The sequence below is a fragment of the Apium graveolens genome, chromosome 5, assembly GCF_009905375.1.
Source record: "Apium graveolens cultivar Ventura chromosome 5, ASM990537v1, whole genome shotgun sequence".
NCBI classification, from domain to species: Eukaryota; Viridiplantae; Streptophyta; class Magnoliopsida; order Apiales; family Apiaceae; genus Apium; species Apium graveolens.
Window position 1 is genome coordinate 220,321,272 of NC_133651.1, and position 19,727 is coordinate 220,340,998.

General features: G+C 34.4%; 1 protein-coding gene across 1 annotated transcript; it reads left to right on the forward strand.

The window, feature by feature from the left end:
* The first annotated feature begins 3,932 nt into the window (after positions 1-3,932).
* LOC141661612 (type IV inositol polyphosphate 5-phosphatase 9-like) lies at positions 3,933-6,664 on the forward strand. Its single transcript, XM_074468616.1, has 8 exons — positions 3,933-4,142; positions 4,260-4,432; positions 4,579-4,686; positions 4,819-5,110; positions 5,244-5,428; positions 5,973-6,081; positions 6,207-6,358; positions 6,442-6,664. The coding sequence occupies exons 2-8, from the start codon at positions 4,263-4,265 to the stop codon at positions 6,662-6,664; spliced, it is 1,239 nt and encodes a 412-aa protein (XP_074324717.1). The 5' UTR covers positions 3,933-4,142; positions 4,260-4,262.
* The last annotated feature ends 13,063 nt before the right edge of the window (positions 6,665-19,727 follow it).

The window sequence follows — 19,727 nt, forward strand, 5'->3', positions numbered from 1 at the left end:
AGCATTCACACTACTCGAACAAAAAACTGCACAATAACGAAGCGACGCTCGAGCAAAACCAGTGGCATGCATGGCATAAAAGTGGAAGAAAGCAAGAAGAATGTACTTACAAATAGCAGGAGATAAAATGAAGGCTTCAACAAGAAATGCTCCAAAAATCTCTGAAAAATCTCTCTTCGCTCTCTGTTTGCAAGTGTTTACGTAGAAGAAAAAAGAAAGAAAGAAGGGAGGTATTTATAGGAGGAAGAGGGACAAAAGAAAGATGAACGGTTTTGTGGGGTAAAAAATAACTGCACGCCTCACCCACGTGGCACCCCCTATTCGCTCGCAGAAATTAACTGCACAACAGTTATTACCACGACTGTCAAGGTAATGATGAAAAGGCACGTCTTTTAAGGAGAAAAAAGGGGGGGAGTTAAAATGCTTGCACACTCAAAAGATATGTATAAAACATTCGTATCTTTGACCCCGGCTGGAATCCCGACAGTCGTCTGACACCGCGGATTCGCAGTATCAACTTTTCAGAGTCCGGTCAAATCAAATGTCAGGGGTATACTTTTCCACCAAACCACGCACAAAATTCAAATTCGAAATCAACGACTAACCAAGTCAACCCCGGAGTCTCATCCCCATTTGACCCCGGGGTCAGGGGGCAACAAATAAAAAAACCCCCAAAAAACTTTTCTAAATACTTCAATGAATCCTACCTTAAACTCAAGTCAAGCGACTAGCCAAGTCAACCCCGGAGTCTCATCCCCATTTCACCCCAGGGTTAAGGGGCAGCAAATCAATCAAACCCTTGAAAACGTTTTCTGAGGCGACGCGGCACAATGATAAGTACTCTACTCCCCCATCCGGGTAAACCCGCATAAGGGAGTGGGGGGCAAATGATAGCCTATAATAATACAGGCCCAATAACAAAGGCCCAGGGCCCAAGCACAAGAGCCCAGGGAGTACTCAGCATTGACCTTGAGGAGCCTAGGACACGTGGCAACATCACCACCGTCCAGGTACCCGGGATCCAGAACGTTCCTACGGTCCGAATCAGATAGTACTCTGACGCATTCAGCTTTGACCTTGAGGAGACCAGTACACGTGGAAACATCACCACCGTCCGGGTACCCGGGATCCAGAACGCTCCTACGGTCCGGATCTGACAGTACTCTGACGCATCCCAGGCGTCCAGATGCCCTACAGTCCAAAAGGCCAACCTACGGTCCAGATTAAAAGAGACAAACCCCTAAACCCTAGTAGGAGGCCTATAAAAGGTAGAACAGAAGGAAGGTTACATGTTACAATCTCACATACTCTCTCTCACCTATTCTTACATGCACACACATACACCCCATAAATATATTCGCATAGTCTCCACTTTGCCCTTCTTCTCCTTAAAAACCCTTCTCATTTTCATGCCGAAGGTGCCGCGGGGACGCCACCCCCCTCCAGTTCTGTTTTGTAGGTTTCCACCCTACAGATACACCGCACGCCGCCGTCGTCGCCGTCTAAAAGGAGTTCGAGTTCGGGCCCCGTAAGGAAAAGGCCCCGGGGTGATTTGGGATTATCGGGAGATGCTAAAAGGCTTTTATGTTAGATTTTGAATTTTCTGAGTGGTTGATTTTTTCGTGAACCCCTGTTCAACCATTAACGGATTTCGAGTGAGGGGATTGAAGTATTAAAATATCTTTCTTCATGGCTCCTTTGGATTAACTTTGCGTGCATATTTTTCTTGGTATCTGCAGCCCGGGAGCTGATCAGTTAACGAAAACTTTATGTTGTATATGTAGAAATTTATAGGTAATTTTGCATGCTTGTTTTCCTGGAGCCCTAAGCGTATAGAGCCAAGGCAAGTTTGATTTGTTTTTTTTATATAAAGAACACGAACTCAGCCGGTCGAGCATTTTAGCAGATCGGAAAATAATATTCAATATCACCTTATTAATAAATGAACCAAATATGAGTTTGGTCACGAAGAATTCAAATGGACTCGAACTCAAATCAAACTCAAGCTGGGTTGAGATGTTAATTTTTAGTTAGCAATATTTTTTGCTCAACCAATTTCAACTTTTAAAATACATCACTCAACTCACAGCATCACACCCAAATCACAAATCACATTTTAAAATACATGATTCACATGAAAATTATGCACTTGTTTTTTTTCTTTTATACCATAAATATAAATTTATAAACATATAATTATAGGAAATTGGTAAATAAGCTTCGCAGTTTACTATTTAAAATTAAATTCTTATTTTCAAAACATGTAATTACATCATTATCCAGAGTATGTAAGATGTAATATATATAAAGAATGAGTAATTATGACAAAAATTGTAATTGGAGTTTAGTTAGGAAAAATTGGAGTTTATTTATCAACATACACTTCAATTTCATTGTCCACTATAATTATTTTCTTTTTATTTTTAATCTTAGATTGATAAACATAACAATATATTTGAAAACTAAAATAAGTACATTAATTATCAGTTTTAAAAATGATAAGCTCGAGGAGAACTCAAAGCCTCGATTCCGAGACGAACAATTTCGGATCGAGGAAGTCTGATTACATGTTAAACATACTAGGCCCATTAATATTTATGTATTTACAATTATATTATAAATAATTTAAAGAAAATTTAATATAAATAATTAAATTCTGAAATGACAATTATATAATATTTGAATAAAATTTATTATTGGATAAATTTGAAGTTCTCATGTTGTTGAATAGATTCTAACCTCAGAGTTTGAGTATTCTATTAATTTAATATTTTGATATAAATGTTCTGATCATTTGATTAAGAATATTTGACAATTGTAAGAGTGGATAATCAAAAGGGAGGTTAAGGTTATTATAATTTAGTATAATATAGATTTTGATTTTTAAGCTCAGTTCATTTAGTAAAGAACAATTTTTAATGAACTCCATTGTATTTTTATACCCCAAAATTTAGTTCACTGAAATTAATAAAAAAGACCTGTTACAAATTCAACAGTTATGGTGTCAAGTACCACATACTCTTGGTACATGAAGTAAACTTCAGTAACAATTAGACATGAAATTTTTTGATTTGTGTTCCGTGCAAAGCTGTCCGAAAGCCGATAACATCTGTTTTGGAGTTGAGGTTTGTTTGCAGGACAAGAAGAACCAAGCTTCACCTACAGTTACTCCATCTTGCTTAGTTGATCAAATACTCAGACTACAGTCATAAAAATCTATAATGAATAAAATACTCAGCACAAGTACAAAAGAGAATATAAACCAGAACCAAGCTTCACATACAGTTGCTCCATCTTATCTGGTTGATCAAATTAAAACTATAATTTTGTTAACCACTCTAGTTTACTACAGTCATCAGAAACTATAATATTAAATATACACTCAGCACAAAAGAGAATATAAACTACTATAATTACAACTTGTGAACGTATACTTAGTCTTCTTATGTTTTAAATATACAGATAGAAGCACAAAGTTTGTTTGTTACATGCATGCCTAATTAAACATTTAACTAACAAATCAGACTTTGTAGATGATACCGCAAAAGTGCACATAAATGGCAAAGCTTAACTAAACAAACTTAATAATATTTATACTTCTAATATGCTATATATGTTCTAGTACCAATAGTCTCTCGACAGATATGCACATATATATGACGCTTTTGGTACCTGCGTACAGCTCATAATTCTTAGTAATGACTAATGCATCTGAATTTCAATAGCGGACATAGGCAACTAGTTGCATTCTGTTAAAAAATTCATATAGATATGTTTTCTCAAATTAAGCAACCCATAGCCTTGAATTGATCTTGTGAACGCAGTAATATAATTAATAATTATGTCCTTACCTCAAATTAGATGAACATTATTAGCAATTAATAATTAGGATTATTGTTTCATCCAATCAGCTTCCAAGCATTGTTCTCTTGTTCTATTTTGGTTTCTTTATAAACCATTATCTTCTCCATCACTCCTTCCAACTTGCACAAGTCCCTCTCTTCGCATGGCCTCTCCAATGCCATAATTTCATTTTTCTATATATACATTTCTTCAGCATTGTCCGGCAAACCCCTCTCCTCGTACCTGATCGCCAAAGACGCAGAGATCCATATGTGTGCGTGAATACCGCGAAACAAGAAGTGAGTCTCTCTTATTATTTTCATGATTTCATCAAGTGAATGTCGATAATTTTTGCTTAATTATGAATATTTTACTTGTATGTAAACTAATATGTTGCTTTGGTTTACATAATAAAGGTCATGTGGTCTAGATTGGTAGCTAGTAGAATCCTCAGGTTGAGTAGCAATAACTTTGTTGCAGATTTTCCAAGCATGAGCTTGGAGGATTCTTCCCTTGAGCATCCTTACTTAGATCTAGAATCCAAAGAATCCGAAACTAGTGTCTTCACTGAAAAAAAGGAGACACGCAAGTAAGAATCGTATTATAAGTAGAAAAACAAGCATCATATTATTATTTATTCATTGATTATGTATTCAGAAGGCTCTGTGTGTGTGACTCAATCATAGTCTACTCAGAGTTTTCTAATAACATAAATTATCTTTAATCTTCAACAAGGATATTCGTAAGTACATGGAATGTGGGCGGTGTAGCACCGGCTGATGATCTGGATATGGAGGATTTGCTAGATACATGCAACACTCCTTGCGACATCTATGTTCTTGGGTAGGTATATTAATTTATCTTATTCTTTTAAGATATGTGTGTGCGCGCGGGGGGGGGGGGGGGTTACAGTTTAAGAGAATCTAATGATGCAATCGGTCTACTTGCATGCATGTTGATTAATTTTTTTATTAGGTTTCAAGAAGTTGTTCCTCTGAGAACTGCAAATGTCTTGGGTCTGGATAATAAAAAAGTATGCAAGAAGTGGAATTGCTTAATTAAGAAAACACTAAACAGAAAGACCGGCGGCAACCGTGCAGCTGCAAAGTCAAGTAGCTTGCAGTTGCAAGAGTTCCGGTGCCTTATAAGTAAGCAAATGGTTGGCATATTTATATCAATTTGGGTTCGAGGTGATCTTCATCCTTATGTTCGAAACCCAAACGTGTCATGTGTAGGCTGTGGCATCATGGGCTGTTTAGGAAATAAGGTAAATTACATATTTTTACTCTGCATGCTTCCATGAAACACGAAAGACGATTCTTCAATTATCAGAATGTTTCATGCTACATAATTGATATGGATGCCATAATAATAAAGCTTCTCGACAATCTAATATGCAGGGATCAGTTTCTATAAGATTTCGGCTACATGAAACAAGCTTCTGCTTTGTTTGCAGCCATCTAGCTTCAGGAGGCAGAGTAGGAGACGAAAAACTAAGGAACTCTAACGTGACCGATATATTTTCAAGAACAAGCTTTCCTAGAGGCCCTACTCCCAGGATGCCTGGAAAAATCATAGACCATGCGTATGTTACCATATCTTTGTCACCGGCCAAAAATGAATCTCCCTTTCTAGATTTGTCTTTTAATTGATATCATTTTGTAAAATCTGCTGATATTAAATACTGGTTAACATAAAAGTAAGACTTAAGTAAACATCAATAGGAGTTTATTCTAACTGGTCCCAAATTATTGCTTTGATTTACAGAGGCTGTCTTTATTGATTTGAAGTCTAATGATCATAAACAGAGATATATAACATCTGATTGGTTAAGTTATTAAAATCAACATGATTCATGCGTAGGGTTGTTGATTATTAGAACTGTACCCACCCAACTGAAAAGGATGCAATATTTTTGTGTCTGAGGTCAGATATGTCTTACGTTAAAAAGTTAGTAGTCTTATTAATTAAACTAATCTGATTGAGTTGTTAATTTCTGTTTTAGTTCATGTCCTAGTGGGAGCAAACGGCTAAGATTGAAACATAACTATATTAGCACTTTGAAAATATCTTGAGTTATAAAATTGATCAGTTTACAATTGGGTGCTTAGTGAAATTTAATATTGCAGGCGAGTAATATTGCTTGGAGACTTGAACTACAGAATCTCGCTTTCAGACGCCGAGACAAGATCTTTAGTAGGTGAAAATGAATGGGATTTGTTGATGGTGAATGATCAGGTAGCTAATTAGTAATTACCAATAATTAACATAAATCACGATCACAGCTGCAGTGATCTTAATTTTATAAAAGATGGATCATCATTCTAAACTTGATTGGTATCAAATTTAATTGAAAAATTAAGCTAAAGAAAGAACTGATGGATGATCAAGCACTTGAAGGGTGGCATGAAGGGGCAATCAACTTCGCTCCGACTTACAAATATTATCCCAATTCCGAATCATATTATGGCACTGATCCTGGAAAAAAAGGCGAAAAGAAACGCGCTCCTGCATGGTACTTGTTGCAATATACTATGACAACATAATATATATACCCAGAGATGAAGTGATTTTATAGTAAATATTTATGCATTTCAGGTGTGATAGGATACTCTGGTATGGTGAAGGACTAAAGCAACATCTGTATACAAGAAGTGAGTCAATGTTGTCTGATCACAGGCCAGTAAAAGCGATTTTTAGCTGCCAAGTTAAGGTTTTGCAAACCGTAGGAGGATACAGAAGTTTCTTCTTATCCGAGAGGTTTGAGAATGAGATTACAAGCAGCAGTTTAGAGATTCCGAACACTAGACAATCAATATAAGCATATATATAGTTTCTGAATTATGTATTGAATTATATATGTTCTTATGTTATGTTCTTGCAACTCAAATTAGGATTCAGGTTTCAAGTCCTTAAACATGAGGGAGCAAGTGTTTGAATTTCCTTAATTGTCTTCATTTTAAACGAGAATCAATTTTAATTAAGTTAATTAAGTACTAGATTAGAACAGTGTTTTTTATGAATTAATTATTTTTAATTTTATTTTAACTCGATTAAATATTACATTAGTTTGGTTAAGATAAATATTATATATTATTTTATCTGAGATGAGTGGTATATATTATTTTACTTAATCGCGAAACCATTATACAGAACAACGAATTATATTTTCATTTTAATTTTATTTTCACCTGATTAAATAGTACAATATGTTAGCCTGCGTAAATAATGTATATAATTTTGTTGCCCGAATTTTTTATACCGACCAAATTTCTATATATTATATATATTGCTGCACGAAATCTTTATACCGACGTAATTTTTAATATGCATCTATTATAATATAGTGGTGGGAGAATTGTGTGTTCACGAGGGACTTGATTACCTTATCTTCTTTTCATCTTAATTGACTTCAATTAATAAATTTATTAGAATAATATGAATTAGAATTAGAATAAAACTAGAATAGTTTATAATATAATAGCAATTAAATAAATATAAAATATTAGGACAAATAAGTAAAATATTGAAAATATTAAGTAAGGGTAATTAAGTAATTTAACGAATGACCGTACCAACCAAACTATTAATGTTTTATCTATTATAGGATTGCATGGATAAATGTTAGGCTTGAAGGGTTTCGAGGCATAAAACGGAACAAAAACTGTAATTAAAAACGTGAAAAATCAGAATTTTTGAAACTCATCGCATGATCCATAAGAAAATATATATTTAATTTGTAGATCAAATTGTTTACCTTAAAAAACTTTAAAAATTGGTTGACTAATGGAGATCCAAAACTTATTCAATCACCACGCATCCTGCTCTCGCGATCTACGCTATCGGTATACACACGAATACTTGAACACAAGAATTGAATGTGTACTAGCACAAAATTATTTTTTCTTACTCTCTCTATCTTCTCTCTTAGTGGTAGGGTTTTTTTAATAAAAGTTTTGCATCCAAAATCAGCCACAACCACACAAGAGATATTATATAAAGGGTAGAAAAACGAGTTATAACTCTTAACTAATTAGAAGTTATTATTAATTTGAAATTCCTATTTGTTTTATAATTATGTTTCACTTAATTGTTTAACAAATAAATTTCATAATTAATATTAGTAAATTCGAATATCATTATTTATCTAATTAATTAAGTCAAACTTAATTAATATTCTAAATAATTCTCGAATTACATTAATTTAATTTAAATTCAATTTAAATTAAATAATCATTCAAGCATTCTTTGTATGTGACCCTATGGGTTATTATTACGTTGACAATGAATTTTAAATCTAATTTAAAATCGTAAACAATGAGCGGCATCTAGTAATACATCATTAATACCCAAGTAATAATAATTAAATCAGTGATTGATTAAACCTTTCGTGAATAATGTACAATATAATATAATCCCTTTAACCACATATTGTAGATTAAACTAGAGGAATTTTATGTGTCATCCTCATCATAGTTTAATCCATGTGTTAGGAATATGTTGCAAGACTTGATGATACTTCACCAAAACACCTTAGTAGATTTAATTAAGTGAAATTGTAGCTTTCAACGGATAATCTTACTCTGTCATCCGTTGAAAGAGTAGCTAATGTTTAAATAAGTTTTTGTAGCACATTCCTGTGTACTGTAATGTCTTGGAGAATTAGAAGTTATAGGATATTCTAAGTCATGTTGACTACTAGAATGATATGCAAAATAGGTAGGCTAATTGTAAATATTAGACGCCTTGTAATTTTGCATAAATGAAATTTAGTCAACTGCTATGGTAATACTTTCAACGGATGTTTCTGCAAGGCTTCGACGGATAACCCAGGTCCCATTCAACGGATGATCCAATAGAGTCTCGACAGATGAATCAACAGAGTCTCGACGGATAACAAATTCAAATAAGAGTTTATAGTGACTTGACAGTCACATGAGTTTATTGTATACAAAAGGAATGTGGCAACCTATTAGCAGGATTTTGAGAACAAAAAAGTATTTCCATTTCCATGCTTACTTGAAGAAATAAAAAGATGCTGAATGGAGAAATGGACAAACATATGATTAGACTTAGACATTTTTGTTTTATTAGTTTATCTTTTTCACATGTGACTTGGTGATATATAAACCAAGAGTAACAAGTAGATAAATATCGATTGAAAGAACTGAGAAATAGATAAGGCATAATATGTTAAGAATTTCTAAGTTCTTACTTTGTAAATTTACTTGTAAGCAGCTGTGTGCATTCTTGCATCACAGAGTTCTCAATCAATATATATCTTTGGTGGAAAGTTCAATCCACCAGAAAGTTTTTAAATCTTTGTGTTTAGTAACTTTGTATTTTGAATACATTCATATTTCATTCTGCAAACTTGCATATTCAAACACTGATATATTTTGATAAATTAGTTTCTTAAATTTCGAAAAGAAACCTATAATTACATTCAACCCCCCTTCTGTAATTCTATTATTAGATTGTTTGGGAATAACAATTGATATCAGAGCAAACTCTTGACACACTAAGAGTTTAAAGATCAAAGTAACTAACAACATGAGCATGAAGGATGTTGGAGTGAAGATCCCTTTTTCCTGGATAAAGACAACTATCACCACTGAAAGGTGAAAATGCACCTGCATCTTTTCTCTCAAGATGAAAGATATATTGATTGCATTGAGAAAGGCCCACGTGCATGTTCCTGGAAGAGCTGCTACAGATACTGAAGGAGCTGTAGGCAATGAACAAAGTATTCCAAAGTCACAATCAGAATGGACAGATGAAGACATTGAGCAAGTGCACAAAGATAAAAAGGCTATGAATATTATGTTCAATGGTCTTGATGGAGATATGTTTGATAATGTCATCAACTGTAAAACTGCTAAAGATATTTGGGATACAATTCAAATCATATGTGATGGAACTGAATAAGTGAGGGAAAATAAGATGCAACTTCTAATCCAGCAGCATGAGCATTTTCATTGTGAAGACAGTGAATCTTTGAGTGACATCTTTAGTAGATTTCAAAAACTACTAAATGCACTGAAATTGCATTGAAGAGTCTATCATACAAAAGATTCAAACCTGAAATTCCTTATATCTCTACCAAAAGAATGGAAGCCTATGACTATCTCTCTCATAAATTCTCAAGATTACAAGGATTTTATATTGGAGAGACTGTATGGCATTCGAAAAACTTATGAGCTTGAGTTGGAGCAAGATGAACAAATAGAAAAAAAAGGAAGAAGGGAGGATTTAAGCTTTGGTAGATGAATAAGAGAGAGTGAAAGATATGAAGGTCGAAGCTGTGAAATCTGCATCAAACTCTAGGGTTTGTGAAGGAAAAGGAAAAGGGCTAGTAGCTGAGCATGAAGTTCATCTCAGTCAGGACGAAATAGAGGACATAGATGAACATCTAGCTTTTCTATCAAGAAGGTTTGCCAAGTTCAAATTCAAAAAGAATTTTGGAGCAGCCAAGCCAAATAGAAATATGGTGGATAAATCCAAATTTAAATGTTTCAAATGTGGCTTGAGTGGTCATTTTTCAAGTGAATGTAGAAAGCCTGATTCAGAGAGAAAGAAGTTTAAGCCTGTGGATTACAAAAAGAAGTACTTTGAATTGCTCAAACAAAAGGAAAGGGCTTTTCTGACTCAAGAAAATGACTGGGCAGCTGATGGGGTAGATGAAGATGAAGAAACAAGTTATGTCAATCTAGCTCTAATGGCCAAATCAGATGAAGCAGAAGTCAGTTCCTCAAGCAATCAGGTAATCAATACTAATCTAGCACACCTTTCTAAAGATGAGCGTAATGATGCTATAAATGACATGTCAACAAAATTATATAACTAGCGTGTTACACTTAAATCTCCCACTAAAGAAAACACAAAAATTAAGAAAAATAATTTGTTTTTAAGTGAAAGAAATACTGTGTTAGAAACTGTATATGTTGAGTTTGAGAAACTGAAGGTAGAGTGTAGAATTGCTAAGGAGGAATTGACTAAATCATTAAAGAAAGAGGAGATTTTAAGAAAGCAGCTTAAATGAGAGCAAAAGGTAATCAAGGCTTGGAAGTCATCAAAATATGTACATAACCGAATTTCTAAAGTTCAAGGTATAGAATCATTCTGTGAAGAAGCCTGGAAAAAGAGCAAGGAGAAACTTGATCCTGGTTTGATAGAAGGACTTTCAACGGATGTGGATTCAACGGATAATGAAGATTATCCATCAAAAGATAATAGGAATTATCCGTCGAAAGACAAAGAACCACATTCGTCGAATGAAGGAAAACCAATTAGATAAGCTAATCTATTTACACTCAATGAGAAATATGGATTAGTTTCCAAGAACTTTGTTACAGGAGAATCAAGTCAAGTCAAGGAGAACAAAAGAGTTAATGTGGGGGATCTGTCAATGAAGCAACTAAGAGACAGATTGGAGAAAATTGAGGTCAAGGTAGACTCCAAAAGGAAAAATAACAAGAATGGGAAAGTAGGAATTAACAAATATAACCACTACATACCTGATAAATATGCACCTAGAAAAATCTGTGTTAAGTGTGGTAGTGTTAATCATTTATTTGTTAACTGCAAATCTGCTATTCCTGCACCCATGTCTGTACCTCTCTCATTTCCCAACATGCCCAAAATGCCTATGAATGTTATTCCTGCACAAAATTTGAATGAACAATTTGCTAACATGCCATTTGTACAAAATCCTTACTATGCTGCATTCAGTATGCCTCAAATACCATTTAGCATGCCATACTGGAATAATATGTTTGCACATAATATGTCATTTCATGTTAACCAACCCGTGCATGATAATTCTGTAATTATGAATGGTTTTCAAAGCCCTACTCTACTGACCAAGGTTGAATCGCAATCACCTAAGTCAAATGAGGACAAGTATAAGAAACCTAAAAAAAAGGCTAACAAGGCAGGAGCCAAGGAAACTTGGGTACCAAAATCAACTTGATTTAATTTTGATGTGTGCAGGAAAACAAGAAGAATATTTGGTATTTGGATAGTGATTGCTCAGGGCACATGACTGGAGATTCTACACTGCTCACCGAGTTCAAGGAGAGAGCTGGCCCAAATATTACTTTTCGAGATGACAACAAAGGGTATACTTTGGGATATAGCTTGATTTCTAAAGACAATGTCATCATTGAAGAAGTTACTCTAGTGGATGGACTCAAACACAATCTTTTGAGTGTCATCCAACTTTGTGACAAGGGCAACTCGATAATATTCAATTCAGAAGCCTTTGTTGTTACAAACAAAAAGAACAACAAAGTGGTTCTCACTGGAGTGAGAAAAAGAAATGTGTATGTAGCTGACTTCAACTCATCAAGTGCAAATTGTATTACTTGTCTTTTCAGCAAAGCAAGTCCAGATGAAAGTTGGTTGTGGCACAAGAAACTGTCCCATCTAAACTTCAAGACTATGAATGAATTAGTCAGGAAGATCTTGTAAGAGGCATTCCTTAACTTGAGTTCTCAAAGGATGGACTGTGTGATGCCTGTCAGAAAGGAAAACAAATCACGGCATCATTCAAAAAGAAGCTTAAATCTACAATTGAAGAACCTCTACAACTATTGCACATGGACTTGTTTGGACCAGTCAATGTGTTGTCAATCTCAAAGAAAAGATTTTGCCTAGTGATTGTGGATGATTTCTCAAAGTTCACTTGGACATATTTCCGAAAATCTAAAGATGAAGCTAGTGAAATCATTATCAATCATATAAGGCAAGTCAACAATCATCCTGATCTCAAAGTTAGAAAAATCATGAGTGATATTGGAACTGAGTTCAAGAATTCTGTAATAAGGTTGCTTTGTGAAGAAAATGGGATCTTGTATGAGTTTTCAGTAGCAAGGACTCCACAACAAAATGGAGTGGTGGAAAAAAAGAACATATCTCTTATTGAAGCTGCAAGGAAAATGCAAGAAGAATCAAAGTTACCAACTTACTTTTGGGAAGAAGCTGTAAATACTGCATGCTACACTCATATATTTCTTTGGTTAATCAAGAAAAATGCATGACTCCTTATCAATTATTCAAGAACAGGAAGCTGACACTAAACTTTTTTCATGTCTTTGGCTGCAAATGCTATATTCTAAGGAATCAAACTGAGCAGTATGGAAAGTTTGATGTCAAAGCTGATGAAAGTATTTTTGTTAGGTACGCAGTTGGAAAAGCATACAGAGTCTACAATCTCAGAACCAACATGGTTATGGAATCTGTACATGTTGTGTTTGATGATAAGAAGATTGAAGGACTACAAGATGAAGGTTTCCATGAAATCCTCAAATTTGACAATATTGAGATGAACTGTGATGATAGTGATAATGAAAGTGATCCAGAAATAATCACTAAGGAAAATGCAGAAAAGTCAGTATCCAATGATGTATAGAATTCTACATCCGTCGAGAGACAAGGTGCATCATCCGTTGAGAGATAAACTGCATCATCCGTCGAAAGACAAAATTCAACATCCGTTGAGCCATCAATAGGAGTTGAAAGTCAATATAGATCACACACAGAAAGGACCCCAACTTCCAGTCAAAGATCCACAAACTCCGGGGTAGTTTCTTTTAATCAAAACCTAGTCACACATCAAGAAAATTATGAGGCCTCTTCATCTAGAGCTAATCTACCACAACAAAGGAAATGGACTAGAGATCACCCATTTGAACTAATTATGGTGATGCATCTTCAAGAGTGCAAACTACGAAACCAACTCAAGAAGAATGTCTATATAGCAGCTTCCTGTCTCAGGAAGAGCCAACGAAGGTAAAAAAGCTTTGTTGGATCCTGATTGGGTTTTAGCTATGCAGGAAGAGCTAAATCAATTTGAGAAGAATAAAGTATGGAAGCCAGTACCCAAACCTAAAGGCAAGAATACTATTGACACCAAATGGGTATTCAGAAATAAGATGGATGAAAATGGCATAGTAGTCAGGAATAAAGCTAGATTGGTTGCCAAGGCCTATTGTCAACAAGAAGAAATAGATTTTGATGAGACCTTTGCTCCTGTTGCAAGACTTGAAGCCATCAGAATTTTTCTAGCCTATGCAGCCCATGCCAATTTCAAGGTATATCAAATGGATGTTAAGAGTGCATTTCTGAATGTAGATTTGGAGTAGGAAGTCTATGTCAGTCAGCCTCCTGATTTTGAAGACCCCAACTTTCCAGATTATGTCTATTATCTTTTGAAAGCACTTTATGGATTGAAGCAAACACCTAGAGCCTGGTGTGACTTTTTCAAAGTTCCTTTTAGAAAATCATTTCACAAGAGATACTATTGACAAAATTCTTTTCTTTAGAAATGTTAATGACTCTAGTATACTTGTTCAGATTTATGTAGATGATATTATATTTAGCTCTACAGATGAGAAACTTTGCAAAACTTTTGCCAAATTGATGCAAATTAAGTATGAAATGAGCATGATGGGAGAACTAACTTACTTTCTTGGTCCAAGTTAAACAAGTTAGTGATGGAATATTCATTAGTCAAACTAAATATATTTTTGATCTTTTAAAGAAGTTTGACTTAATGGATTGCACATCTGCAAAAACTCCCATGACCACTGCTACTAAACTTAAATTGGACACAACTGAAAAGTCTGTGGACATTTCAAGCTATAGAGGCATGGTTGGCACACTTTTATATTTAACAACCATTTGGCCAGATATAATGTTTGTTGGGTACTTAATATCTTGACGAATGTCTGTTTAATCTATATCCGTTGAATTTCTTTAATCATAGCCGTTAATTCTATACCTTATCCATTGAATTTACTTACAGTATGTAAGTATATGTCGATGGATAATCTCTAGAATTTTTACAGTTTATTTCATTTTTAAACGGCTAATTTGGGCAAATTTTATTGGGTACTTTATTGTACTTTTTAATTTTTACTTGTTTATTTATGAGAAAGTATAAAAGTCCCTTTCATTTTTCCTTTTACTTTTATCTTTCTCAAAGCAATATTTACTATCTTCGTCTCCAAAACAAAAACCCTTTTCCCTGTAACTGCTTTCAATCACAACAATGGCACTTGTAGTCAAAATCATGTCTCAGTCTGGATTTGTTTATGAGAGGAACAACTTCGTAGCACTGGACTCCATTCGAAGTTGAAAACTAAGCTATGCGATGCTTGAATCTCCAGTTATCTACTGTGAAGTTATGGAGGAGATTTGGACTACTGCAGTGTACAATTCTAAAGATATGACCATTGCCTTATCTCTCAAAGGTAATGACTATTGCATTAATAGTGATGAAATTCAAGCATGCTTTTACTTACCTGAAAATAACATACTTGTTCCATACACAGACACAGATGTGAGCACTATGCTTGTGTTTATGGGTCATTCTCTTAATCCTGACAAATTAGGTGAGATTAGGAGAATGGGCCTTAGAAAAAAGTGGGTCTTTCTCTGTAACTCTTTTATAAAAATTAACACCGAGTTCCCGGCAGCGGTTTTAAAAACTTGTTAGGGCGAAAACACGCGCTAATTTTACATGCAAGTATACACGTTCGCAAGTAATATAAAATTCTTTCTAGTTCATTCCTACATAGACTGGTTTAGGTTATTTCAATTTATACACTTATGCAACAATGGTATGGTTATTATTCAATGCTAAGATGACAACAAGTTGAGATTGTTTATAACTACGATTAACTAAGAGATTATACTAAATAAATTTAACTAAGAGAATTATGGTTGAATTACTTATACGAGACAAACATGGGATTCTAACTTCATTACTACTTCATTCAAAGTCATTGTTCTTAACTTTAGCATGCAATGGTGATGACAACTAATCAGATAACACGAAACTAGTAAACGCCAACTTTCGTTGCACGAATACCCTACTACCAGACATACACAAAAGAGATAGAAGCTGAATAGACACCAATTATGTTGAGACCCTATATGTCTATAGAATTTGACAACATAAAGGTTAATGAACAAGTTATCTATCGTGATTACATAGGGCAATTAAGATGGTTAAAATTACCTACGAATCATGCATAACAATTATACATGAACCTATGCTAGCATGACAAGTTCTAAACCTCTATATTCACTTTCACTTCAATAGAGATTAATACACTATCTTATATGTTAGCTACGCACATAAGACGAATAAGCACAACCAATACTAGGATATCAATCAATCACCACACACCAAGATATTGAAACAAATTAACTATAGAAATCCATAAGTAAATCTGTTAGAACCCCATAATAACTTTTAGTTCATAATCGATGTAACACCCCCAAATTCAAGGTCGAGAATTCGGGTCATTACGATCACTTAATATTGTCTAATAAATAATTAATCCTCTTTTCACATCATTCCTCGACCTTTTAACCAAACTCACACACACAGATTATATGCTCAGAAATATTACTAAGTTAATGTTAAAGTATTTAAGTTATTACAGACCAAAAGAAATTATCTCAAAAGAGTGAACGCCGAGAACAGCTCTACATGAGACTGGCTCAGGTCACAAATAGTCTTGGTTCAAGTACTAAAAAGGAAACTATCTCTATTCGTCTACCTGAGGTGGCTGGAGGACGAACAGTCTACGGTACTCACGGGCGTCCCCTACCCGTTTGCGGGCAGTCATCCTGGTTCGGGCCATACTGGTAATCTGTTGTGATATGATATTTATAAAAGCAAGAGTGAGCACTAATGCTCAGCAAGATATAGATATCCATTATCTAAATATAATCATTTAGGGAAAAACAACCATTAGGCATTGTATATCCAAGGTTTCTAAAAGTTTATATGCTTGTCAATTTTATGAAAAACTCAACTTTAAATGTATCAGCTTAATCGGCTTATACTCGTACTCATTTTATCTCAAAATCTCAATATGATGCTTGAACCAAGATTCGCATATGGATGTGATATATGTACATCAACATGCTTATTTAAAACTCAGCCTTATCGGCCTTCTATTGTAGGTTTCACAACAATTTATCCAAAGTGGAGGAAGGGACTATACTGGAATAAACCACGTACCGGTGATCAGCCGAATACGAAATTTTCTCTACTAGTAGAAGGAATACAAACCTAGACACCTTTGGCTTATCAAGATATTACACGATGGTTGCCCATTTCCGTGCAAGTCCGAAAGTCAATGGTCACATAGACCATATAACTATATACTGCGCCACTCCGCTCTTGGTCACTACCCGATACCTCTCCGTGCCGGGTAGGCCACATTCCAGTCCTAAAACAATTATATCATTTACATAAAATCCTTTATCGAAGGAATAGATCGTTCTTAGTTGACCTTTAAATAAGGTAATTTATCCGTCACTTTTATTGCAATTGATCATTGGGAGTTGTCGGAGTTTTGAATTTAAAATCGTTTTCGACCCTTAACCACAGTAGAGTTTTACATATATTTTTCACTTGTTTTTCATTGAGCGAGGAAGCAAAACCTTCATGCTTCTAGACTAAGTTCCCTAAGCTTTTGATAAGTTTCTGATGATTGATCTCTTCCGAGAAATTTTGAATAATTCAGAAAGTATCCTTGGGAACTATGTCTATTTTTAAATGATTTTTTTTAGAGGTACGTAATATTAAATATTTACGGTCTCATAATATTTTTAAGAAGGGTCCAATGAATTGATAAAACCTTAAGTACAAAATGTTTCTCAATAAGGTTCAATGAATTGATAAAATTCTTAATTAAATGTTTAAGACGGGATTCGACATCTCATAATTATCCTTCGAATGGTTACATACGTTTTAGATAGAGTGAATTGATTTAAAAACTTTTCAATATCTCTTTAAGTATTTTCCGGATATTTTAGTAACTCTTTAGGTATTACTTATAAATAAATAATCAAGTAGGATATCCCTTGAGTGAATATTCGATTACCTCTTTTAGTTATAAATCAAATCTCGATCGTTCGCTTAATATGTATGTTACGCGAAAGTACTTTGTTTATTGAAATCGAAATTTTCCGCGTCCGGCTCGTTCCGGGATTAAATCGATTTAAAAATATCTCCGACTCCCACTATCTTGTATTATATTAAAATTACATTTCAATTTCTCATACTCGTATAAAACGAAGTTCGTCTCCGTAAATAATCGCATAATTGGAATGTATTGATATCACAGACAAGCATATATTTTTGAATTATAAATCATGGCATCAATATCACAACAGTATATATAGCATGGATAATTTGTTTTAGGGTTTCGTAAACTTGCCTCGAGTGCTAGGAGTGGTATGTTCTCGGGGCTTTTGTTGGCGATCTAAAATCAATAACCAACGATCTTAGTTAGTACGCGATTATCGATTCGCTTTACTAAAACATTTTTATAAAATCGAAAAATTAATATTTTCTTAAAATTCTTTTTGAACAGTCTTCCTTGCTGCATTATTTAATTATCTTGATTTTTTGAAATTTTTGAAATCAATTTTAGCCTTTCAAAATTATCAAGCAAGTGGCCTATGCGCAGTTGGCTTTTGGTATGAACGCTCTACACTAAAACGGTCATAACTTCTAAACCGTAAATCCTCTCGCAACGATCCACACATGTACAGAAACTAAAAATCAAGATCTACCCATTCATGGACAGTGAATCACAAATTTCAAACATTTACATGGCCGAATACACCGCAGAAGGCAGACCAAGTGCAATAGGCTCCACATTCCATTTCTACTACTTGTTCTTGACACAATCACTACTTATGACCAACACAACACTTCTTACTTCTCAAGATCCACCCACATAAACCTTATATACTTTATCTATCATCACATACAAGCATCACAACTCAAAAACTCAAGTACTTAGCAAGAATATGAGTAAAACAACCTTATACATACACAAACTCCTGGATCTTGACACTACATCATAAATAACTCTTAAACTCACCCTTAAAACTTTAAAGAGTTGGAAGTTATACCTTCTTGAGCACTAGGAGGGTTAGTAATAAGGTGATTAGGGCTTGGTTTGCTTGAAAAACACTTAGAAGAGCTAGATCCTTAAGAAACAAACCCAAGAAACTAAGTTAGTCAAAATAGTCCCTAAAGTTCTTAAACTTTAAGAATTTGTTTCTCACAAACCATTAAGAATTTGGCCTTGAAATCATAGAAATACCTTTACTAGGATGTAAGGAAGCTTTGTGAATTTTTATAGAATTTATAATAAAGGGAAGGATGGAGAAGTGAAGTGAGGAAGAGAGTCCTCTTCCCTTTTCTGCACAACAGGCCGAGAGCAACAAGGGAATGGTGGGGGGGGGGGTTGCTTGATTTTTTGTTAAAGGGGCGGAGTGTGTAAAATGAGTTTGATAGTGTGTATATATGGGCATAATAATCAGCAAATAATTGACTTGTTTGACAATTTTTGATGAGTAGAAATGGGGAGGTATGACCTTGTACCTTCTTTGTCTCCCAATCACTATTCACTTACTATTCCACTAACTATTCTAGTTAGCTTCCAATTCCCTAGTTACATCTCCTAACTACTAGTTAACTTGGTTTTGCATGGCCAACTTGCATGGAATTAATTTCTCATTTAAATATTTAACGTACACGCGATTGTCGTTCCATTCCGATAGTTTAATCGTATAATATTTTGTTTCGCAGTGAATTCTTTTTATCGCTTATAATCCTTTAACCAATTCTATTCCTTTTTCTTGATCATAGAAACACCTTGATATAATATTTATTTCACGTAGTATTCCCGATTCTCCGCCATTCCTTACGGATACGAAAACACGTAGTATAATCACGAATCTTCGAATTCCGACGACTTTTACATTGACTTATATTCCTCGATAAACAAGAATATGATCTCGGATTTCCAAAATTCCATGAGTCATATTTGTGAAGAATCCCATAC